At 40.1% G+C, this 26,099-nt stretch overlaps 7 protein-coding genes across 7 annotated transcripts; 4 read left to right on the top strand and 3 right to left on the bottom strand.

Moving 5' to 3' along the window:
- The first annotated feature begins 207 nt into the window (after nt 1-207).
- LOC108086575 (large neutral amino acids transporter small subunit 1) lies at nt 208-4,869 on the top strand. Its single transcript, XM_017183532.2, has 6 exons — nt 208-1,172; nt 2,559-3,072; nt 3,355-3,555; nt 3,634-3,783; nt 4,009-4,186; nt 4,255-4,869. Exons 1-6 carry the CDS (start codon nt 724-726, stop codon nt 4,314-4,316), a joined length of 1,554 nt encoding a protein of 517 aa, XP_017039021.1. The 5' UTR covers nt 208-723; the 3' UTR covers nt 4,317-4,869.
- Nucleotides 4,870-7,186: 2,317 nt separating this feature from the next.
- On the top strand, nt 7,187-10,862 carry LOC108086526 (carbonic anhydrase 2). The gene is made up of 6 exons (XM_017183454.2): nt 7,187-7,381; nt 9,249-9,361; nt 9,425-9,515; nt 9,711-9,979; nt 10,051-10,201; nt 10,460-10,862. The coding sequence occupies exons 1-6, from the start codon at nt 7,327-7,329 to the stop codon at nt 10,714-10,716; spliced, it is 936 nt and encodes a 311-aa protein (XP_017038943.1). The 5' UTR covers nt 7,187-7,326; the 3' UTR covers nt 10,717-10,862.
- Nucleotides 10,863-10,913: 51 nt separating this feature from the next.
- Nucleotides 10,914-12,441, bottom strand: LOC108086527. Its single transcript, XM_017183456.1, has 5 exons — nt 12,263-12,441; nt 12,074-12,166; nt 11,860-12,016; nt 11,410-11,543; nt 10,914-11,346 (listed from the first exon to the last, which is right to left on the bottom strand). Exons 1-5 carry the CDS (start codon nt 12,339-12,341, stop codon nt 10,973-10,975), a joined length of 837 nt encoding a protein of 278 aa, XP_017038945.1. The 5' UTR covers nt 12,342-12,441; the 3' UTR covers nt 10,914-10,972.
- Nucleotides 12,442-14,085: 1,644 nt separating this feature from the next.
- LOC108086604 (fibrillin-1) lies at nt 14,086-18,308 on the top strand. Its single transcript, XM_043209017.1, has 4 exons — nt 14,086-14,354; nt 14,768-17,247; nt 17,629-18,060; nt 18,115-18,308. Exons 1-4 carry the CDS (start codon nt 14,086-14,088, stop codon nt 18,168-18,170), a joined length of 3,237 nt encoding a protein of 1,078 aa, XP_043064952.1. The 3' UTR covers nt 18,171-18,308.
- On the bottom strand, nt 18,238-19,774 carry LOC108086605 (protein takeout). Its single transcript, XM_017183578.1, has 4 exons — nt 19,533-19,774; nt 19,224-19,473; nt 18,779-18,912; nt 18,238-18,704 (listed from the first exon to the last, which is right to left on the bottom strand). The coding sequence occupies exons 1-4, from the start codon at nt 19,657-19,659 to the stop codon at nt 18,343-18,345; spliced, it is 873 nt and encodes a 290-aa protein (XP_017039067.1). The 5' UTR covers nt 19,660-19,774; the 3' UTR covers nt 18,238-18,342.
- Nucleotides 19,775-20,283: 509 nt separating this feature from the next.
- LOC108086522 (circadian clock-controlled protein daywake) lies at nt 20,284-25,781 on the bottom strand. Its single transcript, XM_017183451.1, has 5 exons — nt 25,699-25,781; nt 21,171-21,336; nt 20,860-21,106; nt 20,655-20,788; nt 20,284-20,594 (listed from the first exon to the last, which is right to left on the bottom strand). Exons 2-5 carry the CDS (start codon nt 21,253-21,255, stop codon nt 20,284-20,286), a joined length of 777 nt encoding a protein of 258 aa, XP_017038940.1. The 5' UTR covers nt 21,256-21,336; nt 25,699-25,781.
- On the top strand, nt 23,433-24,859 carry LOC108086524 (protein transport protein SEC31). The gene is made up of 2 exons (XM_017183452.1): nt 23,433-23,559; nt 23,941-24,859. The coding sequence occupies exons 1-2, from the start codon at nt 23,551-23,553 to the stop codon at nt 24,637-24,639; spliced, it is 708 nt and encodes a 235-aa protein (XP_017038941.1). The 5' UTR covers nt 23,433-23,550; the 3' UTR covers nt 24,640-24,859.
- Nucleotides 25,782-26,099: the final 318 nt, after the last annotated feature.

Raw genomic sequence — 26,099 nt, 5'->3', positions numbered from 1 at the left:
TTTTTAATGGTTTTAAAAACTGTTTATTTGGGTAGACAACTTTTGTATGACAAATAAATTATTCTCAAAGAGTGAATAATTAGCACCATAAATATTAACAAACTGTTGACCCATTTTTTTATTTATTGCTTGAAGGCTTCCAAAAATCGGCACCCTGTTAAAATACCTCCACAAGATGCGGTAATTTTTAGCAGCATACCGACTGGTCACACTGCCGAGATGCTCGAGAAAACGTGGGGTTGAAAAACCTTTGACTGAATCTGTGCCAATTCCAGAATTAAACCGCAAAGTTTGCATAATACGGCGGTTACATCGATGTCTGCACATATTTACCGGACCCATTAACCGAATTCCGCGAGCCAGACTGTAAATTTTAGTTTAAATCGCGAGTTTCATGTGCGAAAAAATTCATCTTCAGGGGGGTGGTGTTGGTGTGAGCGAGACGGCAGTTGGCGAACAGCGGAGCAAAACAAACCAACGTTAACCGGTGGCAAAGAAGAGGAAGAGCAGCAGGAGATAAGCTGAATACAATTGAAAAATACATTAATATAATACACAAACGAAGGCACACCCACAAACACAGTCGCCTCGTTTAATCAATTAACGGGACAACGGCCGAAGAAACAGTTACAGTTCGAATTCAGACGTCGCGTGCGAATATTGTGTCACCCAGCAGCGGGATAATAATACTATAGCTTCTGGACATAAAATCATATTGTCAATATGCCCGCCGTCGATGAACTGCAATCGCCCTCGAGCGAAATGGTTCTACTGACACCCAGTTCTGGAAATCCACCTTCCAACATAACACAAACCGTATCCAATCCGCCCGAGAAACCTCAAGGTCGCGAGGGATCCGCCGAATCGGACAGCAGTAGGGTTGTGATTAAAAAACAGCTGGGCCTCCTTGAAGGCGTAGCCATTATCCTGGGAATAATCTTCGGATCGGGGATCTTTGTGTCCCCAAAGGGCGTAATCCGTGAGGTAGAGTCAGTGGGCGCATCGTTGGTCATCTGGGTTCTCTGCGGACTGCTTTCTATGATTGGAGCATTATGCTACGCGGAACTTGGCACTGCCATACCAAAATCAGGCGGGGATTACGCCTATATATTCGAAGCGTACGGTTCCCTGCCCGCATTCCTATATCTCTGGGATGCCATGATGATATTTGTGTAAGTATTATCAATAAACACTAGCAGTGTCAAATTACTTTCATGAATCGATTTCTAATTTCATAACAATCCTCAAAAAAACTGATAACAAGGAGTAATTCATCATTAAATAACTTGTGTCGGTTTTTAGCGTTCTGTTGACGGCCAAGTTCAACCACTTTCCTTGATAAGAATAGAAACCAGAAATTGCTTTCCAGTGTTTAGACGCAGACGGTTTTTCAAACTAGCCTTATCACCTAATCTACAAAGTATCAGGCAGGCTCCGGTTTTCACTTTTTTTTTTCGTTTTCGTTTTTGGGCGAAAACGTACGTTTTCGTTTTTGGTGCTCCGGTTTTCACAAACTTTTTGTCATCGTTTCGTTATCGGAATAGTTCAAACAGCTGACTTTTTTTGGTCAAAAGTAAACAACGCAAAAAAATGACTTTTATATTTTCAATTGCCTGTTTTGAAGCCAAAAGAAGGCAGAAATTGATTTATTTAAGAAAATCGAGACATCTTAGATGCAACACATGTGTTTTTAATATGTCCGACGATCGGTAAATTAAGTTGTCTTACTTACATTTTCAAAAATTTAAAATAAGCCACCATCAGAAATCAGCTGTTTTTCATAATAAGGGGCTGCCACCTTTTTTGCAGTTTTCATTCCACTATTCTTAACAACTTTTTTACTGCACTTTTACCATTTAAGAAAGAAAATTAAGCATATTTATTTATAAGAAGCTTATTTAACTATTCTTTACAAATATTTTTTTCTTCGTTTTCAATTTAAAAGTATTTTTAAGTGGTTGTTTCGTTCCACTACAAGTACGGCAGCATTAACGATAACTTTGTCAATAGATTTATCGAGCCTTTAGCAAAACGAAATTTGTTGTTGCCGACGGCAAATATTTTATGTATGAAATCAAGGTGGGGTCAGAAAATAATTATTTAAAAAATAAATACGAATTAGATTGACCTACTGATGATGTGAAATGAACATCAATAGACCAAGGAGTCAACTATTTTTTTCCTTTTGCAATTAAGAACCATTTTGATGTAGAAAATGGCATTTACTTTTCATTTCGACAAAAAAAACTTGCCCGTTTTTGAAAACGAAAAAATCTTGTGAAAGTGAAAACGGGAGCACCAATTTTCGTTTTTGAAAACGAAAACAAGAGAATCTTGTGAAAGTGAAAACCGGAGCCTGCCTGTATAAATTTATTTATGGGGCAGTTCCACGAGTTCTGCATTGACCGTTTTATTGCCTGCTATTTTTGCCATTTAGTATTGTAGATAACAGCGAATATCTGCTTTTCCATTTTTGCAAGCGTAGATTAGGAGTTGGACATATGTCTAAATGCAGTCTGCAAAATATTCCACTGATTATGATTTCTTATCTCTTGCAGACCCACGACTAATGCCATTATGGGCCTGACCTTTGCCTCCTATGTACTGGAACCGTTTTTCGGCGGAGCCTGTAACATTCCCAAGATAGCCCTGCAGTTGTTGGCGGCGATTACAATCTGTTTCCTTACTTACCTAAACTCGTATTACATGAAGGTTACCACCAAGATGCAGAACGTCATTATGTTCACCAAGATCGCTGCTCTGGTGATGATCATCCTCGTCGGTCTCGTATGGATGCTAATGGGCAACGTGGAGAATTTCAGCAGACCGTTCGAGAACACTGATAGTGATCCCGGCAAGATGTCAGTGGCCTTTTACTCCGGCATCTTTTCTTATGCTGGCTGGAATTACTTAAATTTCATGACTGAGGAACTCAGGGATCCCTATCGCAATTTGCCGCGCGCCATTTACATCTCGTTGCCGCTGGTCACCGGCATTTATGTGCTGGCCAATGTGGCTTATCTGGCCGTGCTGTCACCCTCCGAAATGATTGCCTCCAATGCAATCGCTGTGGTAAGAACTTGGCGACCCTGTTCCAATTTGCGCTTTGATCAGATTATGCCAGATTCGTGACTTGAAATTGTGAAAAAAACTATAAAAAGTAAAACTATTGCCTATAAAAATTGCTACAAACTCAGGCTTTACGAATCTATAGTTTAAAATCGAGAAGACGATTATATATCTAGAAAAGTTAATTTATTTGATCGAAATCGCAAGAGGCAACTATATTGTGTAGTCTTAATTAAACCAGAGAAGCTTTTCAAATGATTTAAATTGTTCTGTCTCTTCCCACAGACCTTCGGCGATAAGATTCTCGGCGCCTTTTCTTTGGTCATACCCGTCATGGTGGCCATTTCTGCTTTTGGCGGTCTGTCCGTCCACATCATGACCTCCTCCCGCATTTGCTTTGTGGGCGCCCGCAATGGTCACATGCCGGCTATTTTGTCGCACATCAGCGTGAAGAGCTACACCCCACTACCGTCCCTCGTTTTTCTGGTAAGCTGCGCCTCTCAATTAGTCAGCAAATTATATGTAATTAATCTCTGATTGATTTGAATGTTTTCCTCTCGGCAGTGCTTTCTCTCCCTCGTGATGCTGGTTGTGAGCGACGTGTATGTGCTGATCACCTACGCCAGCATTGTGGAATCGTTCTTTATAATGTTGTCGGTGTCGGCGGTTTTGTACTTCCGCTACACCCGTCCCTGCATGGAGCGCCCAATTAAAGTAAGTCCAGCGTTGTCAGTGTTGCCAATTTAGATTTTTTCAAGCCCAATGAAGCTAGGTAAATTATTTCATTTTGCAAGTTTATTAGAAGCCAGCTCCAGTATAAAAAAAGTAAACTAAAGTATTTTTTGTTGTTTTATTACTCTATTGGGTCAATGACCTTTTTATGGCAACACTAAACTTAATGCATATTATTTAGAATAATCCATCTTTTTGCTGTAACAGGTCGCTATGTGGATACCCGCCCTATTTGTCATCGTGTGCGCCTTTTTAGTCGTCGTGCCCATTTATGTGGCGCCCTATGAGGTCGGCATGGGGGTATTAATCACCGTAATTGGAATACCCTTCTACTATGTGGGTGTCGTATGGAAGAACAAGCCGAAATGGGTGCAGCGCACGATTGGTCAGTATTTCTTGACATTAACCCCAATGTGTGGCATTGTCCGACATTTATATGGTTTTCTTTTGTAGACTCATTGACCTTCACTTGCCAGAAGCTTTTCATGAGCGCCAAAGAGGAAAAGCAGGACTAAACTGCCTTCCAAATTAACCAAAAGAAAATACAAACTAAGCATCACTTCGAAGACTTATTGAAGTCACTGGCATTTTCAACTTTAAAAAAATTATCTATCAATCTCAAAATTTATGTGAACGCCTAAGCAGAAAAGCTTTGACTCGATGAACCTGAAAACTAAAAACAAAAAATACCTTTTAAAAGCGAAAAGCAAGACCTGTACATCACAAGGACTGGAACACGAAGTCAATACTATTTAATATATTTATATTTGTAAACCATAAAAAAAACGTTGACCGAAAGTGCAAACTCATCGAATAGTAGTTTATAGTTTTCATTTAGAGCTTAGTTTTTATTTTGCACTGATTTTGTAAATTCTAAACCAAAGTAAGCCAACATCTGTTTGCCAAAGGTGCGATAGCCATTTGATATTTGCCATATTACGTCGTTTTTTAAAATCATTTTTTGTTGAATATTGTTTAAAAAATGCAGCTAATTTATTGTTTTCGTCCCTCATTTTACTACCTAAGTGCATTCAAATTTGTAATAAAGACTTTTGTACGTTTCAAAAAGCTTTCTTAAATGTTTTAGGCGCTGCCCGCAAAAGTATGCAGCATGATAAAACCAAAAGATAAAGCAAAACAATTGATAAGGTTGAATTGATTGAGCATTGCGTGGGATATAAGCCCATGCCTCCGCTAATCAATTAGGGCTGATAAGTAATGGGTCTATTTTAAGCCATTCATGACGGAGAAGTTGCGATTTTGGCCAAAAATAAATCGCCTCCTGTCGTCGCCTTTGACATTTCGGACAATCAGAGGCTTGTGGAATGACGCCAACGCTATATTCGATCACTGATAGAGTATTCCGTGCGGATCTGGACGCGCGTCTAGGTGTTTTTAATTGATAAAACTGTAGCGCGTATCTGCGATTCACTACACGGTTCGCAGGTGCGCCGATCTATGCGAAATCTGGGCGAGAGTAGTAGGCTGATTTGTATGCGCCCTGTTCGGCGTCTTGTTTAATGTCTTTTTAAGTATTTATATGCAGAGAGTACGTCTAGTTACCAGATCGCTCGTAAAATCGTCTCAATCGGATTTGATGTTTTTCGTTATAGCCTAATAATTGAGTTATTGCGACTGGTTGGGCATTTTAAGTGCGATGGGTGGCTCTGCGTTCCTCAGTTGTAACTGCTTTATTAGTAATCTTTGGTGATAGGTATTTTATAAGTTGGAATTTAGATAAACAACAGCTTGCTAAACGGCTGCTAATTGCAGGCACGTGACTCTCGACACAAAATAAGCCATATTTCGCATCTGGCAAACTATTCCACATTTATTGATCGATGCGGACAGTTGACTTAGTGGTCGATTCGGAGTCGCAATCTTGCAAATATTTATTCATTCTGCTGCTGAAGAAGATCTTGAAGTTTGCGTAATCAATTGCCCAAAGTATAAATCGGTTTCAAACGGTTAGGTTTGAGCCAGCCTTCTCATGTGATAATCATGCGATTACTTTCTGATAAATATTGACACCTTTTGAGCCATAATTTGAGGTCTGCACAATCGTGTTTAAACAATTATATTAGCAATGGGAAATCCCGCTAATCACTAAGCTGCGCATACTAAACCAAACCGGTAACAAAATTATTTGCAAATCTACAATAACTAATTTAAATTGGATTGATCGATAATATCAACATTTTTTTACTTGGCTAGAAGCAAAGTATTTGTTTAAAAGCTTTAAATACAGATGGCTGGTTTCCATTCCCAAAAATCGTTTGTATGATCAGTTTATACAATTCATAACCAATCTGGTTAAAATAAACGGTGTTATATGAAATGAATTTTGAAAAGTTAAAGTAATTAGTTATTTTAAAATTTATATAAAGAATTAAAATATAAAATTTTGAACACAATTCTTTAACAATACTATTTTGAATTGATTAACAATTTTTCCATCAAAACTTATCACTTATTTTTATGACCCGACCCCGCCTGACGAGTAAGGCCCATTCTAAGCCTGGGCATTTAAATGTCTGGTTTATGATATCTTGACAAGTCAATTGCAAATATCTGAGCCCGGGTGACTGCTCAATACCCACCATAAAGATATAAATAGATATCAGAATGCCCTCTATATATTTTACAATTTTCACATTCCCACATGTGGATCACGAACTGCCCATACATATGTAATCACGACTGCGTTACAGAACAGAGATCTGGTTAAAAAACCGAATTCGCTATGATTCCCCGGGTGAAACTATAAAACGTGCGAAAATCGCTCAATGAATATTCTGCTTCGCCTCGGTAGCGTTCGATCGCTCTGTTTTTTTTTTTTTTGAGGACTCCGCGTTTAATTAGCGACTTTTGGCATGACGTTGTCGCGACTCGTTGGCTTAGTAACGCCAACTGACTTGCCAAAAACAAACAAATAAATCGGGCAAATTGTATGCAAAACAAAATATTATCATAAATGATCGAAGGTGGAATTAGGTGCGAATTATGACGAGTTTTACCCTTTGATTTTGGCTCACTTTGATCGACATAATGACGCCCTTTTATTTTTTTGGGCTAGGCGGTGCGATTGAGTTTCCGTGACGTTAAGTATTCGCCGGGTGTTGTGCGTTAAGTATACGCAGGGTGGTGCAGCCGTGGGCCAGCTTTCCGCTACCCGAAGCTGATTTTAGCTAAGTGGGCGACTTAGTGGGGTGGCTTGCACCTCGTACCGATCCTCTAGCCCCCCAAACCCCTTCCGATTCCCATCGATCGATCGATCGTCGGCTGTTCGCGCGACTCTTTTTCAATAGTGTTGGAACGTATCTGTGTGAGCGGTGCACGCGCTTCGGGCGGGGATTTCAGCTTTCGAATTTTCAAGTAGTTCGTTGACTGCCTGCTGAGGAAGTTGTGAAGGTGCTCCGCCAGCGAAACGTCCGCGCAGTCTAGAATCCGTCACCCGATCGGAAGGTGCTATAGTTGCTCGTCAGGAGTCAAGAACTTGAAAACCGATTCGTAAGGAAATCCGCCATGAAGTTGACCGCTTTCTTAGAGGCTTCCTTTTTGGTGATCTGCTGGTCGCAAGGTAATTGAACTGGTATTTCTGTGAAGTCCTGTGACTCATTCGTGATTATTTTTGTTCGAGTTGTGCAGAAAAGTATTGTGAATCAAAACAAAAATAGCCATAAATCGATATCTATTCGAGCGAAGTACCTCTGACTACGTATGCATGGCTAGTCATGTCCCCCGATATTCACGAAATGGGTGCACTGCGGAAAATGTCACTTTTGTTAATTAAAATCGACTGCATGCTAGCTTCCCTTATATTCGTATTACTTTTTTAATATAATTACTGATAATACTATTCACCTGCCATTAACAACTAATTCTTGATTGAAACCATTATTTATTTATAAAAGCTTATTCAAATTAATTGAATTATTATAAATCTAAAATAGTTTGTTTTTGTGCATTCAGTTTTTTTTAAAGCGCGTGTGACAATTCGTATCTATTACGAAATATCAACACCTGATATGGGGGATCTTGGCATTAGCAGTCATAAGTACACACTTCACGAAACTAATTGTGACCAGTTTAATGGTGTTTATTCCACTTGAAACTGTCCATTAATACTCTTTATTGGCCACTGATTGATTAATATGGCAATACATCTAGTTGCTCTTGACGGGAAGTTGTTAGGGCTTTAATTTTTGCATTTCCACTTGTTACCCTACACAAAATGTATACTGTAATCTTTGGGGAAGCTCTATAAATATTATTTACATGCTAAATGAACATCTGTAATCTATACTTTAAGACTGTGACATATTTATTTATTTTTTTAATTACTTTGTGCTTAAACGAATGTTATTTTCCAATGACAGTTTGCATTAGTTTGGTGTAATTGACTAAATAGCTCAAATTAAAAGACAAAGTAATATCAATATAATACGCCAGGTGGATTACATAATATCAAATAGTCATACCTGACAAAAAATAATTTTAAATAATTGTTATCTAAGTCTTTGATAGCTGTGCCTGAAATAAATAATATATATAATTATTACAAATAACAATTAGGCTAATTCATCAATCGGTGAGGAGTGAAATGTGTGCTTTATCTACCTATTGTGCAGACTATGTCTACACAATGGAAAACCGTGTCATATGATATGTTAATACGTAGCGAGCTCTTCCAACAGAAATTATCACCAATCACATGCAAATTAGCCTTTAAATATAAGTATTTCCTTTCGCCTTCCGAAAGATTCCACGGAATTCGCTGCCAGCTTTCAATCGCGGTGGAAACTTATGAAAATTGTTTATTCGCGCCATTATCTGAATCTCAATCAATTTCAATTGCGACGATATCTAATTATTGGCTCGAACGTGCCCTTGACGCTCACACTCTCCTAGCTTTCCCTCGAAGCCTGTTTACTCGGTTAGTTATTTATTTGTTCAGCCATTGACTAAAAAAAAGAAAGATACCTTAAATATTTGTTCGCAGCCCCATTTATTATGCCGTAATTCACAAGTGCTCGTATATGTCAGAGATAGCCCCGGAAAATCGGGAGAAGGTCAACTGAGGGGGTGAATAACACGGGCACGTGATCACTCATCAATCGTGGACTCAAGATCAAAGATTGTGGGTGACGGGGTGTCTGCAACTGGGGAAACACTTTAATCATTTTATTCGATTAAGGACTAAACGAACATTCCATTGGTAAATTGATTGTGGCTTTAATGGAGAAAGGCATAAGGCCGAAAATTTTATGGGATAAACTGCTTTGGTGAGCAAATATTTTTTATATATAATTAATCTATAATTAATTAGGTACAGTTTGTTCGTAAATGAATTAATTTCAGTGATTAAAAATGCTGCCTATTTGTAATATTACCTGTAATATTTAATTATATTTAGTTCTAGCTAAACCTTTTTCAATCTCTTTCAGCTGTCAGTAGTCATGTCTTCGGCTACTCTGAACCCAATCAGCGGCGCTGGGCTCGTCATCATGGCCATTGTGCGGGAAAGACCCAGTCACCCATTGCCATCACTACCAGCCGGGTAAGTGCCTTAACTCAAAGCCGAGCTAAGTAGGCCAATAACAACGTAGTTGTCCTTTTTCAGACGATATCCGTTCACATGCCGGCGGTGGACATGATTGGCTATCACAACCTGCTTCCCTATCCCCTTAAAATGCTCAACAACGGGCACACGGGTAAGTGTCGAAGGGGATACTTCATCCCGCATCTTGAAAGGATAGAATTTTTTCAATAAGCCCCTATTCCTGCTGTAACAAACCAATTACAATACATACCAATCATAAGAGTACAACAAGATAACAAATTGTACAAATATTTATAAATTGTTTTCACAGTGTATGATTTGTGCTAATTACCTCTCTGCCTTGTAGTTTCCATCAGCATACCCAAGGTCAATGTGACTGAGGTGGGCGATGATTTCCTGCCCTATATCCGGGGTGCCAAGCTGCCCGGCGAGTTTGAGTTGGAGGGCCTGCACTTCCACTGGGGCGACAAGAACAACCGGGGATCCGAGCACGTCATCAACGACATCCGATACACCATGGAGATGCACATTGTGCACCGCAACAAGAAGTACGCCACCATCGGCGAGGCTCTCAATCACCCGGACGGTGCCGCCGTGCTGGGATTCTTCTTCAACGTGAGTTCTTGTGGGGCTTGTGCTCATTTCGAATGATTTATAAACCAGTTCGTGTTGTGATGTGTCCACAGCTCGACGAGGACGAGGGTCCGGGTCTGGTGACCATTAACCGGCACTTGCATCTGATTGCCGATGCCAACCAGGAGGCCACGCTCAACGTCACCTTCTCTTTGTCCTCGCTGATTGCTGGCGTGGATGTGGACAAGTTTTACACCTATAAGGGTATGTACACTAGGAATATTCTCAGGAATATGGGTGTATCAAAAGATTTATTTTCACTCAAAATGAATTGAAGGTAGAAATCAAAACGTTACTAAAGCTATTAGTATTTTCTGTGAGTAATCCACTCTCTTAATTAACATTCAATGAGCGGCTTTAGAGACAATAAATAGCAATTGATCAAGTGACGCCTAATTGATGGCTACATGTGATATTTATCTACATTGTCACTCAACTAAATACTGATTATTTACCCTCCAGGATCGCTGACCACTCCACCCTGTTCGGAGGCCGTAACATGGATTCTCTTCCCCGATCCCATCCCGATTTCTCCCAAGCAGATCTCCCGCTTCCGCCAACTGTCGGACACGCAGGATGGCGCCTTGGTGGACAACTTCCGGACCCTGCAGCCTGTTGGCAATCGCAGGATCTTCGCCAGAACTGGTCACGTGCGACACACCTCGATCGCGGCCCTGAAACACGACAGCGACTATCTCAAGTACGACTGGTTCTACTGATCTAAGTGATCTATCGAATCGAACTGGCAGCCGGATGTGGAGCACTGTGCCATCCCATATTAGGATACCTCTAAATTAAGCATTTATTAAGTTACACTAACATGTAGGCTAGCAATTCACAGAGAATAAAAATGTAATAAAACTAAGATGTGAATGTTAAATCTTATTTGAAGACCCCAAGGAAACTACTGTTGAAGTGGAGCTCTAACTTTTACATTAAGTCTCTTTATTAATAAGAGAATTTCTATTGTAGACATTAGATCTCTTTGTTATTATTATTGTTTATCATGTGTGATTTGCGACCATACAGAGCCAGAGATGTTGGTATGTCCTCCACAAAAAAGCTGGCCGGAAACAGGGAAAAGGTTTTGTGGAGAAGGTCGAGTAGAGTTCTTTCCACGGTCTCATCTACAAGTGGACGCAGTGCTTCGAAAAGGTCTTGCCAATTGTCGTTGAAGAACTGATTGGTACTGTTTTCCACCTCCTTACTATGTCCATTGAAAAGATTGTCCATTCTGGTCCGCACCTTACCGACATCCAACTTCACCTTTACGGAAGTCACGTTGTAGAAGGTAAAGCCGCCCTTTTCATAAAGGTGTGTCTTGGTGTTCATCAGAATGTCCAGGTCATCTATCAGATGAAAAAAGTTCAGTTATTACAATAGTTACAATAATTGTAAACAAATACAAATACCTATCTCCATCTCGATTTTTCCAGATCCCTTCAGGGGCACTAACAAAATACGACCTAACATTTGATAATGACCATCCATTCGCATTTTTGGCAGGTAAATCGTAGTCAGCCAACTGAAATCCTTCTTGCTGACTCTAAAAAGTAATATAAATAAAATCATTAAATTGTAATATATATATTTAATTTTAATTGATTGTGCTGTGCTTATCTAAGCTGATCGACCAAATTTGCTTATATATTTTAGCTATAAACGCTCACATTTCGTAAGTAAAATAATGAATTATGATTGTTCTAAAATAACTTTAATTAGTTTTAAGTCGCTTATTGGTGCTTTTAAACTATATCGGTAGGAATTTCCCACAAAAGATGTTCGCCTATGGGAGCTCAACGACCTTAATTAGACAACTTTTAATCACGCTTGACAGCTGGAAACAATTTATAGCTACTCACTTGCTCTCCTTGATCACCATTTTGCCAAAACCGCTGATGAGCATATCAGTTAAATTGGCGGAAAGGGTGGCCACATCACTGTTGTCCTGCTTAAAGACCAGCTGGTCTTGCCTCATGGGATCGATGGGTCCAAAAGATTCTTCAAGCTCGGGTACGCCTTCAACAAATTACTGTGTCAGTCGTGTAAGCCTCAGCTTGCAAAATACTCTCTCACCTTTAATAAGCTGGTTCATAAAGGCCTGAATGGATCGTGTTGAGCACTTTGTAAATTCTGGTTCATAAATCTTGCACGACTCAATATATGAAGCTGCAATAAAATCCATTTCAAATTAGCCAACTTCTTGTTTTAAATTGTTTTAGCCAGCCCTTTAGAGCATTACATATAATCCTCAACTCAACTCACGTTTTATGGTGTAGAAGGGAACGCTCTGGACTCCTTGGAGGCCGACATGGAGCAGCACCAGCAAGCCAATTAAGTGCATGGGGAAAAGCTTTCGACACTGTCACTTTCAAGTCACTGTCACTACCGGAATGTAAGTCGCAATCAGGAGTGCCGCCTAATCGAGTTTGAAACGCGCGAGATACGAATGAGATACAACTCGGAGGGTTGCTGGCTTTTATCTAGACGATATAAAGCCGATGCTGATAACTTGGGTGCTATTGATGAATTGAGTCTAAAGCTTCTGGGTAATACCAGAATCGAGCCATTTTCATTTACTCGCTATATGAAAATAAATTTATTCCATATTTATTGCACGAGAGTATGATTCAAGCACAGAAAAAAATAAAAATGGCTTTCTTACTTGAAAATACTTTTAAAGATGCTATCGACAACACATACATACTATATACACTTTTCAATAAGCGTATAACCAGTAAAATAATGTTTATTGGATATTCGTGGCTTAATGTTATAGTAAAATATTTGTTTGTGATTTTTTTCAACGTGTAGCTACTGTTATTGCTGTTGTTTTGCGACTCTAAAACTGTAGCTACTTTACCTTGCCACCGAACCGGTAAGCTAATTTAATATCTATCTGGAAAATACGCTGAAAACTATGACAGCAACAAAAACAATGTTTGCACACATACTCGTCTCACTTTGCTTTGATCGGACCTGGCAAACTTAATTGCTAGAAGTCGAGCAAAACAAAAAATTGTAACTGGCGCAATAAAAACATTAAACGGATAGGCGGCAGCCTTTTTTTAAAATGATCACAATGTTGTTGAACAAACAATAAAACCTTAAGATCTTTGATCCGAGCTATTATATTATTTTATGAAATAAATAGATTTATGTCTGATTCTAATTATCACCCTGCCTGGCGTTTTAATGATGTCATGGCCTTGAATTGCATTATATATTTTTTTTCTTTTGCAACTGTTTATGTCGAAAGATTGGTTTAAACACGATAATTGTATTTTATAAACAAGAAAAAGCGACGAGATAAGACCCTTGAATTCTTTTTTAAATTTTATTTATTAGTAAAAAAATATTTTTTATCAGCTAGATCGTGCTCTTTCATATACTTTCTCACTTTCTTACTAAGTGGTAAAACCCCCGAGACTTTTGGAGGAAACGGTAACTTCCAAATAATAAAAAAACATCTTTTAAAATGAAGTTATATATATATATGAATCAAAGGGTACTAATCCCCAGTGGTGTAATGGCCGTGTAACTATAAAAAAGTTATTTTTCTTTCTTATTTCTAAGCTCATTAAATATCGCTGTGTAATTTTCTTAATGTTGGGTTACTTTATATAAACTTATACACAATTACATACTTTATTTAAAACGTAAAACACACGATAATAATAATAATGCGTTAATGTATTGGTAAGCCAGCACAAAAAAATTGTCGCTCATTAGAAATGTAAACAGTGGAACTCAAGAAAAGCCTAAAGCCTCTAAAGAGTCGATTTCTTCTCCGTATGAAGATAAGGCTTTGAATTGATGGTACGGGTACGCTTCTCTAACAGAAACTTTGCTAAAATGCCTTTAAAATAAGACGAGCGCCTTATCTCATAATTTGAGAGGCCTTTATGAAATTATACTTCTCAGTCAAAGTCTTCTTTAATGGCTGAGTGTTTTTTATGCTAAGGAATGTTTACTGTATTTGTAAGTAAAATATGCGACAAAGAAAATGCTTTTGCGAATTTATTTTTGCGGAGGTCTCTTCAGTCATGTTTTAAATTGTAGTGCAATCAGTTGAATATTGAGCGACCATGTGGATTTCGAAACTTATAATTTTTTCTGTATTCGTCGCCTTCGTAGCGGCTCAGAAATGTAATATAACGAGGACTAGAAGAGTTAATGGAAAACGTGTGAAAATCACAACGTTGGAGTGCTGCAAAGACTATAGAAAACTTGCAACCCCTGATTTAAGATGCGTTCCTATTTGTAAAACCGCTTGCGGAAGCGGCAGATGTACAAAACCAAATGTGTGCACTTGCAACAAGAACTATGTGAACCTTAACAATGTTAAATCTAATCGGTGTGTATAAAAATTTAAAAACTTAAAAAAAGTTAACCACCTACTGTACTAGTTTATTCAGTCAAATCCAGTCAAATTTTATGTTAAATATAATTATTACCCTCATATACTGTCCCTCAATTTATATATCAATAAAACCGGACGGCGCCGATTGCAAGTATTTGATATCAAAAAGTTGGAATAACAAAATTACAACCGGATGGCGGGGACCCCGGCCTTTTTTATTAAATAATAAGTTTTTTTTTGCAAGATTCATTGAGCTCGTTTCGTAACCCTTTGATAGAATTTCGTTGAAAAGGAAAAGTATTTATTTTAATGAATAATTTCATATTATCTGTAGTTTGCTAAGGCTGCAAAGAAAACGTAAATATTTTAATGAACACAATTTTTATCCAATTTCATGTTCTTTTTAGTTGTGTGCCATACTGCAAGGGCTGCAGTCGAGGATCATGCCTGTCTCCAGGACGCTGTGTCTGTACCAGCGGCCATCTGCAGGATCCAAAAACCGGCGACTGTGTTCCCCAGTGTCGCAGTGGTTGCCCCAATGGCGTTTGCAAAGCGCCAGACCAATGCAGCTGCAATCAAGGATACTCGCTGAATGCCACCGACCAGGTGTGCCTGCCTATCTGTAAGGAAAACTGCAGGCGGGAAAACGGCTTCTGCGCGGCACCCGATCGCTGCGAGTGCAATCCGGGCTATGTGCCAAAACCAAATTCAAATAAGTTCGCTTGCCAGCCGGTCTGCAAAAATGGTTGCCAGAACGGTGTGTGCCGAGCGCCCGATGTCTGTGAATGCAATAAATTATTCCGGAAAGACGCCGATAAGAATTGTGTTCCCATCTGCGAAGACGAATGCGTGAACGGAAAGTGTACGGCTCCGGATGTCTGTCAATGTTTGCCTAAATATACTAAAGTCGGCCGAAATGTCTGTCTGCCGGTTTGTTCAAAAGGCTGTATAAACGCAGACTGCACGGCGCCGGAGGAGTGCACTTGCCACCCAGGATACATCAAACGAGAAGGCGTCTGCTCTCCGGTGTGCGAAGATGGTTGCGAGAACGGATCCTGCTTGGCGCCCGGCAAGTGTTCCTGCAATGACGGATATGAGAAGAATAGTGGAAACAAGTGTGTTCCAGCTTGCAAAAATGGATGTGAGAACGGATTCTGCGCTTCGCCCAACAAATGTTCCTGCAATGAAGGATATGAGATGAGTAGTGGGAACAAGTGTGTTCCAGTTTGCAAAGATACATGTGAAAACGGCTTTTGTATGTCTCCCAATAAATGCTCCTGTAATGCTGGATACGAGATGAATAGTGGGCACAAGTGTGTTCCAGTTTGCAAAAATGGATGTGAGAATGGATTCTGTGTTTCGCCCAACAAATGTTCCTGCAATGAAGGATATGAGATGAGTAGTGGGAACAAGTGTGCTCCAGTTTGCAAAAATGGATGTGAGAACGGATTCTGTGTTTCGCCCAACAAATGTTCATGCAATGAAGGATATGATAAGAGTAGTGGGAACAAGTGTGTTCCAGTTTGCGAAGATGGATGTGAGAACGGATTCTGTGTTTCACCCAATAAGTGTTCCTGCAATGGAGGATATGAGATGAGCAGTGGGAACCAGTGTATTCCAGTTTGCGAAGATGGGTGTGAGAACGGATTCTGTGTTTCACCCAATAAGTGTTCCTGCAATGAAGGATATGAGATGAGTAATGTGAACAAGTGTGTTCCAGTTTGCAAAGATGGGTGTGAGAACGGATTCTGTGTTTCGCCCAATAAGTGTTCCTGCAATGAAGGATATAGAATGAGTAGTGGGAACAAGTGTGTTCCACTTTGCAAAGATGGGTGTGAGAACGGATTCTGTGTTTCACCCAATAAATGCTCCTGCAAAGATGGATATAGAATGAGTAGTGGGAACAAATGTGTTCCAGTTTGCAAAGATGGATGTGAGAACGGACTCTGTGTTTCGCCCAACAAATGTTCCTGCAATGATGGATATGAGATGAGTCGTGGGAACAAGTGTATTCCAGTTTGCAAAAATGGGTGTGAGAACGGATTCTGTGTTTCGCCCAATAAGTGTTCCTGCAATGGAGGATATGAGATGAGCAGCGGGAACAAGTGTATTCCAGTTTGTAAAGATGGATGTGAGAACGGATTCTGTGTTTTACCCAATAAGTGTTCCTGCAATGAAGGATATGAAATGAGCATTGGGAACAAGTGTATTCCAGTTTGCAAAGATGGATGTGAGAACGGATTCTGTGTTTCGCCCAATAAGTGTTCCTGCAATGAAGGATATGAGATGAGCAGTGGGAACAAGTGTATTCCAGTTTGCAAAGATGGATGTGAGAACGGATTCTGTCTTTTACCCAATAAGTGTTCCTGCAATGAAGGATATGAAATGAGCATTGGGAACAAGTGTATACCAGTTTGCAAAGATGGATGCGAGAATGGATTCTGTGTCTCACCCAATAAGTGTTCCTGCAATGGAGGATATGAGATGAGCAGTGGGAACAAGTGTGTTCCAGTTTGCAAAAATGGGTGTGAGAACGGATTCTGTGTTTCGCCCAATAAGTGTTCCTGCAATGAAGGATATGAGATGAGTACTGGGAACAAGTGTGTTCCAGTTTGCAAAGATGGATGTGAGAACGGATTCTGTGTTTCGCCCAATAAGTGTTCCTGCAATGAAGGATATGAGATGAGCAGTGGGAACAAGTGTATTCCAGTTTGCAAAGATGGATGTGAGAACGGATTCTGTGTTTCACCCAATAAGTGTTCCTGCAATGAAGGATATGAAATGAGTACTGGGAACAAATGTGTTCCAGTTTGCAAAGATGGATGCGAGAATGGATTCTGTGTTTCACCCAATAAGTGTTCCTGCAATGAAGGATATGAGATGAGCAGTGGAAACAAATGTATTCCAGTTTGCAAAGGTGGATGTGAGAACGGATTCTGTCTTTTACCCAATAAGTGTTCCTGCAATGAAGGATATGAGATGAGTACTGGGAACAAGTGTGTTCCAGTTTGCAGAGATGGATGTGAGAACGGATTGTGTTCTGCACCTGAAAAATGTACATGCAATGAAGGATATTCCTGGAAAAGTAATACATCTTGTGCTCCACTCTGCAATAACGGATGTCCAAATGGGTCTTGTAAGTTACCTGGAAAGTGCGACTGCAATGATGGTTTCAAAAAGGATTTAAATGGCGATTGCATACCTCACTGTTCCAGTTTATGCCAGAACGGCATGTGCGTTTCTCCAGGTGTTTGCCAGTGTGAGCAAGATTTTATTTTCGATGTGCGAACTGGAAATTGTGTGCTGAAGAAGAAAATGGTTCTCGACACGGATTGCGACCAGTCCTGCTGGAATGGAACCTGCTCGGAAGGAATATGTACGTGTGCGGACAACTACAAACTGCACCGTAATGAAGGGGATCACAGGCTATTCTGTCTTCCAATTTGCGAGCCCGAATGCATCAATGGATTTTGTGAGGCGCCTGGGACGTGTGCCTGTTTCGATGGCGAAAGTCCAGACAATGGTTATGATTGCCAATCTTTAAATTCGTCCGAAGCACTGATTTTAAGGCGCAACAAAATCAAGCACCTTAAGTGGCTTTTTATTACAATTGGTTTGTTGGCTGTCATCTTGGCTATTGTGATTGTTATGCTAATGATGCATATTTTTAAGAAACACAATTATCGAGTGGATGAAAAAGGTATGCTGTACATTTTCTACTGCTTCTGTCACAACTTTAATGTTCTTTTTCCAGAAAAAAAATTTGGAGTCTATTTCTCTGCAAACAAGGTGGATATAATTCGACCCTGATCTTCAACTGCGAATCAGCACACTTCTCATTTTACTAAAAGCTTGAAATTAAATTAATATTCAAGAGTTAAGGGTATTGACTAAAATTTTGCTAAGCCAATTTATTATCACTACAAATATACATAAAACTTAAAGAAATTCTAATGGCTTTCTGTTGATCAATTAGTGGAACTTAACTATTCCTTTTACCGACTGCTGTTTTTGGACCATAGAGTTGCTGCGGCGTTGGAATGTCCTCTACGAAAAAGTTAGCTGGTATGAGGTGGAAAACAGTGGACATTACGTCATAGAGGATATTTTCGACCGTCTCAACAATCAGCGGTTTTAGGGCCTCGTAAAAATCGCGCCAGTTTTCGTTGAAGAACTGATTCGTGCTGCGTTCGACTTCCTTACTGCGTCCATTAAATAAGTTGTCCAGGTAAGTGCGAACCTTAGTCAGATTCAATTGGACACGGACGGAGGTCACGTTATCGAAGGTGAAGCCGCCCTTTTCATAAAGACGGGTTTTCGTTAGCAGCAAAATGTCAAGATCGTCTGTGAATAAAATTAGTTTCATGTCACATCAGTAATTATAAAAGCCGACCATGTGATTATTTGTATTGCGTTACCAATTTCAATGAATATTTTTCCAGAGCCACTGAGCGGTATGAGAAGTATACGACCAGCCATTTCATATTTGCCATCAAGTCTCATTTTTGGCAAAAATATTTTTGTCTGCCAACCGAAATCCTTCTTACTGACACTGTAGGTAAAAGCAAGACAATTAGTTAAAGCAGGTAACTAAGAGTAAACCATTACAGTTCACTTAAGTCAAGAACTTGTTTTGTAATCGAGAATAAACATTATTCACATATGTAGCACTCGAGAGTTTACAGTTCAAGCTAATTGAGTGTATATTCATATCTTATTAAATTTTTGTAGAATTTTATCGCGTCTTGAATTTTAAATTCCCTTTTTTTTGTACAACTCTAGATGTAGTGGTCTTTTCAGAACGGAGTTATCAAAATAAAAATATTTTTATTCTTTTGTGGTTTGAATATGATATGTTCTTACCGGCTCTCCTTGACCTTTGTTTTGGAAAAGCCTTTAACCACCAGCTCTGTGAGATTTGCTCTGATGGTGGCCACTTCGTTGTTGTCCTGTTTAAAGACTATATCCCTGACTCGCATGGGATCGAAGGGTCCGAAGCGCTCGACCACCTCTGGTATTCCAATGTTCAACTGGTCGAGAAGCTTCTGAATGCTGTTCGTAGAGCATTTGGTGAAACCGGGCTCATAAATACGACAAGACGGCAAAAAGGCAGCTAGGGATTTATTTCGGTTCACTTAGGATGTAAATCGCATTTTAAGGACACAAACTTACGCTTTTCGGTGTAATATTCAACAGCCGATACCACCGACTTGTCAAAAGCGAATTCATTCAGGCACAACATGGCAACAAACCCACTCCAAATGCTAAACGATCTGCGGCTGGGGCGCGTGCTGCTCATTTTGACAAAACCAACAAGTGCCTTATAATTATGAATCTAAGTATCTAGGTAATTAACTGCTGAGTGTATATGCGACTGTCACAACCACTGCTCAGTCACATCAAACGGTGCCACGATATAAAACCGACTAGCAAGCATCTGGCTGAGGTCCGGAGTTTTATTCTCGACTGCCAAGATCCGAGATTCACGATCCGAGAACCGAGCTCTCAAAATGGCTAACGACTTACAGCAACTTAATGATGCCGGGGCCAAGTGCAATTCATTTCGCTTAATTTAATTAACTCTATTTCTTCTATTTCCTTACTTAAAATGCGTATATTCAAATTATTCTTTGTCTAGAGTTACAAAGAAAGAATAATGACGAAATTGGCCACAGAAAGAGATTGTCAGAAAAATATCAAAAAAAAAAAATGTCATTTTGAAAAGAAGATAATAATAGATACGTGAGAGGTAAGAAAAGGTGTGAACAAGTGAATTAACCTTTCAATAGGAATTATCACCAAAAATGACTCGTATATTTTCTGAATAAAATGTCTAGCAAACTATAATATTTTTCACATCTTATTTAATATTGATAGAAAAATATATCACAAGTGAATAATTAAACCAAATTTAGAGGTGGTTTCAGTGGAAGTTCTTAATCAAGTAGGTGGCTGGGACGAAGGCAAACGTTTTCTTGAATCGATCCAGGAGCACTCCACCAACAGTTTGTTCGACAGCGGGACGCAGTACCTCGTAGAAATCGCGCCAGTTCTCGTTGAAGAGTGTGTGGGCTGTGTCCTCCAGATCCTTGTTGCCACCAAATAGATTATCCAGCTTAATGCGGAATTGTTTGATCTCGCGGAAGGAGACCTTTACACTCTGTACGTCCGCAAAAATGGCCTCGGCTGTGGACAGGGGCTTGACAGCCATTTCCAGATGTATAAGAGGATGCTCTGCATAAAACAATTATTTCAAATAAAATTTTTTTTAACATATTTAGAGAATTTCCCTACCGGCTTCGAAGTAGCCATTGCCATGCCCATTGAGATTCAGGGCAACCACATGTCCTTTCACTTTGTACTCGAAGTTAAAACGCAATTTGGGAACAGTGATCAAAGCCTTGGCCACATAGTGATTGGGATCCCAGCTGAAGAGTTCATTAAAAATTACGATAATTTTTTTATGTATAAAGAATATTTGTATTTATATTTTTCGTACCTTGCTTCCTTTACGATCGCTTGGCCAGCACCTGCCACATAGACCTCCTTCAGATCGGCATTAATGGCTATAGCTCTGCTGGCATCCTGGGCGAACTTTACGCGCTTGATGTAGAGGGGATCAAAGGATCCTACGGCATTGTTGCCAGGGATTCCGTCCTTCCACTGGCGAAAGAAAGTCTGGAAGTTGCTAGTCAGACAGCCATTGAAGTTGGAATCGCCAACAACACAAGGATTAAGGAAGTCAGCTAAAAGTAGTATATTAAATACACTTGATTTATTTAAACACTTGAAAAGAACACTGCTTATTACGTTTCTCGGACAGATACTTGGCGCCTTCGGCAACCGAAAGGAGAACGGCAAAAAGGCTCAGGAACTTGGCCACTTTGATGAGCATCTCGAAATTTTTTATCCACAATGGATGACTAGAACTGTTTGCTTTGAATGCACCGATTTAAATGACGATTCTGGCCGGTGTCTGGTAATTTTATTCGAAACGAACCGCTTAAATGTACAACTTTTAAAATCATTTCTTTGTTTTGCTGTTTTATATATTTAGTTTATTTATTCCATCTCTGTTTTCGGAACAATTAGTAAGTAAACGAGTTTGTCAGCATTAGACTTGTTGTGGTCGTACAGGGTGCCTAAATCATTCGAGTCATCTGATACTATATACTAACCCGAAAATGCATTAAACTTGACATTATTACTTAGCCTTTGCCACTTCCAGATGTAAGAAGCAGAGGTGTCATATAAATGCTTATACATATGTACGTATATCTTAATATTTATCTGTATGTTCTAACCAGCGATTATCTCACTTTCGCTAAAGCTGAACTGGTTTTACAAGACCATTAAGAATTGTCGGCTCACTGTGACGACTGCAAACCGAATGCTGACGGATTTATGTGGTTTTGTAGGTCTCCCTTGAATTTTGATAAGTTTTGATCGTCACTTCTGGAAATTACCTTTGCATAGATGCATACTTAACTGGGTAAAAGAAGCCAACTGAATGTACTTAGTTGCATGCAACCATAACCAAGGTCTGTGGTGTCTGGGTTAATGAACTCGAGGTTTTGTGTCTAGTTGATAAAGGTGAGTACACAGAAAACAAATTAAGATTGTTATGTACTATACACCCATTTATTGTTTAACTTTTCACCCTAACACTTGACCCTTTATTTTCTTAATACGTGGCATATTTGCGTTTTTATTAAATACAATTTATAGTAATAAATACATAAAGATGTTTTTGTCTGTGGACTAAAATCCGATTAAATCTAGAAAATCGTCACATGGCTAAAAATCCCCAAAATTTTGGACTAACTACAAAAAAAATCTAATGTAGGCGGACAATTAAAGCTTCACTAATTGTGGTTTGGGGAGTTTCTTAATGATCTTGGGAGTTTGTCTACTTTAACCGGTTGTGAGCAAATGGAAACTGAATATTTGATAAGTCAATTTAAATTGTTTTTAATATTTAGGATTACCCTATATAAACATCCAGTTTTTTCGTCCGCTGCTGTGCTTATAACCCAACTAATTACATATAAAATATCAAAAGACAACTAGTAAAAAATATCGCCTATTTTGGCATTTCTTTGACGTAACCAGCAACCAGTTTTCTTGGCTTAAGCATTGACTAGGTCAGTATACCAGCATTTGAGTTTTCGTGTTTCTTTCTTTTCCAAATCTCAAGTGTGAATTTTGACAGCACAGGAGAAAAGCTCAAATCCACTGTCAAATTGCTTGTTGCGGTTGCAGATTGTTATTGGTTACTGCATTTAGCTGGAAGCAAGGTGTCTGGCCAAGTTAGTGCAATCGTTTAGCAGCTGAGGGGGAATTGTCTTGCATAATTGGAATGCCAAACAAGTGCAGCACTTCCGCACCTTTCAGTATTGGCATTCTGTTAAGTTCTGGATTGTGGTTTTCAGAGATGGCAAGTGGTGCTACATTATATCAAAGTTAAGGTCAATAAACAAAAGCTTAGTAAGAGAAGGTTAAGGATATATTAAAAAAAAATTGATTAGGATTTAAAGATATCTTTTTAATCATTTTGTAAATGGTTTTGGTATTCTAGAATCGAAATGTACCTAGATTAAGTACGCATAGAATATGTACCTAGTTCTCGTCGTCACTGATTCCTGATCTCATTGCGTATGCGTGAATGGTGCGGTCTGGAAGCATAAATTGCTCGCCAAGAATTCGAGTAGACGTTTATAACCTGATTGGAAATTGCTTCTCGTCGGGCAGCGAACATTACCTGTAGAGGCGAGTGAGTGGGTATATCGCTCATGAACTCACGCCCAGCTGGCTGCCGACCGCTTTCGATTTCTATGCTGCATTCCAAGCCAAGTCCGATCGGTTCTCGGATCGGGAGTTCGGGCCTCGGCTTGCGTTTTCGGTTTCTGATCGCAGCTGATCGCCAGATCCAGAGACTTCGGCTCCACTTCAGTTCGAAGCTTATTTTTCTGCCATGGTTTCTTTCCCCCTCTTGGCCCGCTTTTGCGAAATGTTGCCTGTGGTATAAAAAGCGTTGCACGCCCTGATTTTCTTTTGAGTTTGTCGTTTCGATTCGCAGAGTCTCGAGTGCAAGTGCAGAGCGTGTTTTCCATTTTGGCAGTGCATTACCCAATAAGAGATTGGTGAAAACGGTTCGACATTGATTGTTTGTTCTAAACTTGGCAGAACGATGAAATTGGTAAGATGCGCAGCAAGGTCGTTGAAAGTGTGGCAACCAAAAGACTCTATATCAATATCAGTGCGCAAGGTGTTATACGAATTTGCGCAGTGAATTTTAGAATGGAATTTAGCTAACCGGTTGGCGCTGGGTTGATCAGATCAGTGTCTATGATAAAATGTAGCTTAATTGCTGGGCATTAGTCAGCCATGTCCTTGAGTGAATGTTTGCGTACTGATAATCGCGGCAACTAATTAAGGTATTTAGCTGAAAGTAAGGCAATAAAACAAAGTACAGTTCGTAAATAATTGCAGCTTTTACAGTTGCGTGTGACTCGTATAGTGAATAAGACATGCAAACAAGTTTGACTTTTTGCTGAATCTCTTTGTTTTTGTTTTGCAGCCTTTGAACTTGGCGCTTCTGCTGCTGGCGGCCCACGGTGCGTATGCGCAACACCAGGACTACACCACTCCGGTGCCCATTTTGAAGCAGATCGACAAGCACAACGACGACGGATCCTACACTTATGGTTATGAGGCGGCGGACAAGAGCTTCAAGATAGAGACAAAGTACGCCAATGGCGAGGTGTATGGAAAGTACGGCTATGTGGATGACCAGGGAAAAGTGCGGGAAATCGAGTACGGAGCGAGCAAGCGGGGATTCGAGCCCGCCGGCAGCCACATCAATGTGCCGCCTCCGACGCTGACCAACAGCAATCCCTATCCGCTGGGACCCAACGAGCTGGACGATGGCCAGTACCGCGAGGATCCGGCGGTGTACTACAAGGACCAGAAGTTCAATCGCCCCTTGGCCCCGGCCAGCAAGTTCAGTCTGAACGACTTCGGGCGTGGCCAGCAGCAGGGCTATGCCCCGCCCCCCCAGCAGCCCGCCCCCCAGAGACCCTACTACAGCCCAGCGCCCCAGTACTACAATCCCCCCGCCCCGCAGCCCCGCTACTACCAGCCGCCTGCCCAGAACAACTACTACAATCCCCAGCAGCACCGGCCATACGCCGGGTTGCCCGAGCAACACCATCCCTCGCTCCGGAACCTGAACCTCTACACGGGATCGTACAGCATCGACTATACGGGCCGGAAGTAGGAAGTGGGAAGCAGGAAGAAGAAAGGACCTTTGGACGGGAGGGGGGATCGCCTTTGAGTTGGGCCCACGAGCCAGCGACTGAAGTGTCCGAGGACAACGTCAACTTGTTACTGCCAAATAAATCAGTCACTCCGCACACCCCACATGTATCTATAATGTACTATACACTGTTTATATATGGTTTTGTATGTGTGTAATAAATCGAGTTTCGAGACCTGAAGCGTTTACAGAGAAAACAAAAGTGTTCTTAAGTCAAAAGGTTTTAAAAGTCAAAAGGTTAAATATCGAATTTTACAAATCTTACCACAAAAGCTAGTGTCAATTTCAAAGTTTCAATTTTGGATTACTAAAAGAAGAATGAAACCTATCTGCACATTAAAACTCTTAATCAATTACTTGTGTTTTAATTGGTTCATTAATTATTCTCAGTGGCCAGAAATATTTCAAATATCTGCTTTGGCATTCAATTTGGCCAACTACCAAGTTCCGCTTCAATTAAGCCACCCCGCAACCGAAATTGTAGCAAAATCAAGCCAAAGAAATAAAGCCAAAGAGCCCAGCAAGTGGGCAATAATCGTTAGGCCATTACGTCAACACAGAATGATCGAGCAAAACCAAAAAAAAAAAAAAAAAACAGAAAAACCCAAGAGTGCGCCGATTCAGATAGAAAACCAAAGTGGATTTGCCGTTGACTGGAATTTGGTGCACTTATGCAATGTGCTGGCCCCAAACCACTTTCAAATGCACCTCCACCAATGGCCAGTTGGCCATAAGCCGTGTACTATGGTCTATGTGCTGGGTGCTGGAACCACAGCCTTTGTCTTTTGGGTGTGTGGCCTGCGAGAAACAGGCAGCAGTGGTTTAAGGCTTGTTGGCTAATTGGCAGTTGCCCTCGGAATACTCCGAGTAAGCCGCAAACAGAGGGGTTAACTCACTGAGGTACTTATCTGTTCGTTAGCTTTAATGAGCTTTTAATTATGTAATTTAATTGAATAAAGATTGATTGATTTATTTTCGGTTAGGATTTTCTAAAAATAGTAAAAACCGAATATTGTTTACCACTGTGCATGTTGGCCAAGTCGAAATTGAAAACATTTTGCTTGCAGCACCAACGCAGAATCAAGTCCAGACTCCACCTCCTATAAAGCAATGCACAGACACACACTACAAGTTTGGAATTATTTGTATTTTTCAGCGTTTATATAATTTTGCAGAGCAAAACTGTGAAACTGGTCTGCTGCTGCTGGGGCGTTGGCATGACTCAAGAATTTCCTGAAAAATTGTATGATTTCTTTTAGCTGACTTGCGAACAGCTGCTGCATTTACTACATTTTCTGCAGCAGCTGAGGAGGCAATCATTCGTAAGTATGGGATTGTTATGGTTGCCATTCAAAAATGTGTTGGCGTGCCATAAGCTGAATCCTTGTTCGAATGTCTGAGATTCCTCTTGCACTTCTTGC

Source organism: Drosophila ficusphila, unplaced genomic scaffold, assembly GCF_018152265.1.
Source record: "Drosophila ficusphila isolate 14025-0441.05 unplaced genomic scaffold, ASM1815226v1 contig_791, whole genome shotgun sequence".
Classification (NCBI taxonomy): domain Eukaryota; kingdom Metazoa; phylum Arthropoda; class Insecta; order Diptera; family Drosophilidae; genus Drosophila; species Drosophila ficusphila.
Note: the sequence above shows the minus strand (reverse complement) of the source record. Positions and strands in the feature narration are given on the sequence as shown.

Bases quoted from the DNA above. Each gene is read 5' to 3' on its own strand.
- LOC108086522 (XM_017183451.1), bottom strand. From the start codon at position 21,255: ATGCTCATCAAAGTGGCCAAGTTCCTGAGCCTTTTTGCCGTTCTCCTT. The intron at 21,107-21,170 runs GTAATAAGCAGT...TACTACTTTTAG, and splicing joins CAAGTATCTGTCCGAGAAAC to CTGACTTCCTTAATCCTTGT. The intron at 20,789-20,859 runs GTACGAAAAATA...TGAACTCTTCAG, and splicing joins GCGATCGTAAAGGAAGCAAG to CTGGGATCCCAATCACTATG.
- LOC108086527 (XM_017183456.1), bottom strand. From the start codon at position 12,341: ATGCACTTAATTGGCTTGCTGGTGCTGCTCCATGTCGGCCTCCAAGGA. The intron at 12,167-12,262 runs GTGAGTTGAGTT...ATTTTATTGCAG, and splicing joins TCCCTTCTACACCATAAAAC to CTTCATATATTGAGTCGTGC. The intron at 11,544-11,859 runs GTGAGTAGCTAT...ATTACTTTTTAG, and splicing joins ATGGTGATCAAGGAGAGCAA to AGTCAGCAAGAAGGATTTCA.
- LOC108086604 (XM_043209017.1), top strand. From the start codon at position 14,086: ATGTGGATTTCGAAACTTATAATTTTTTCTGTATTCGTCGCCTTCGTA. The intron at 14,355-14,767 runs GTGTGTATAAAA...TGTTCTTTTTAG, and splicing joins AACAATGTTAAATCTAATCG to TTGTGTGCCATACTGCAAGG. The intron at 18,061-18,114 runs GTATGCTGTACA...TTCTTTTTCCAG, and splicing joins TTATCGAGTGGATGAAAAAG to AAAAAAAATTTGGAGTCTAT.
- LOC108086605 (XM_017183578.1), bottom strand. From the start codon at position 19,659: ATGAGCAGCACGCGCCCCAGCCGCAGATCGTTTAGCATTTGGAGTGGG. The intron at 19,474-19,532 runs GTAAGTTTGTGT...ATAAATCCCTAG, and splicing joins TGAATATTACACCGAAAAGC to CTGCCTTTTTGCCGTCTTGT. The intron at 18,705-18,778 runs GTAACGCAATAC...TTTTATTCACAG, and splicing joins AAAAATATTCATTGAAATTG to ACGATCTTGACATTTTGCTG.
- LOC108086575 (XM_017183532.2), top strand. From the start codon at position 724: ATGCCCGCCGTCGATGAACTGCAATCGCCCTCGAGCGAAATGGTTCTA. The intron at 3,073-3,354 runs GTAAGAACTTGG...CTCTTCCCACAG, and splicing joins CCTCCAATGCAATCGCTGTG to ACCTTCGGCGATAAGATTCT. The intron at 3,556-3,633 runs GTAAGCTGCGCC...TCCTCTCGGCAG, and splicing joins TACCGTCCCTCGTTTTTCTG to TGCTTTCTCTCCCTCGTGAT.
- LOC108086526 (XM_017183454.2), top strand. From the start codon at position 7,327: ATGAAGTTGACCGCTTTCTTAGAGGCTTCCTTTTTGGTGATCTGCTGG. The intron at 9,362-9,424 runs GTAAGTGCCTTA...GTCCTTTTTCAG, and splicing joins TTGCCATCACTACCAGCCGG to ACGATATCCGTTCACATGCC. The intron at 9,980-10,050 runs GTGAGTTCTTGT...ATGTGTCCACAG, and splicing joins TGCTGGGATTCTTCTTCAAC to CTCGACGAGGACGAGGGTCC.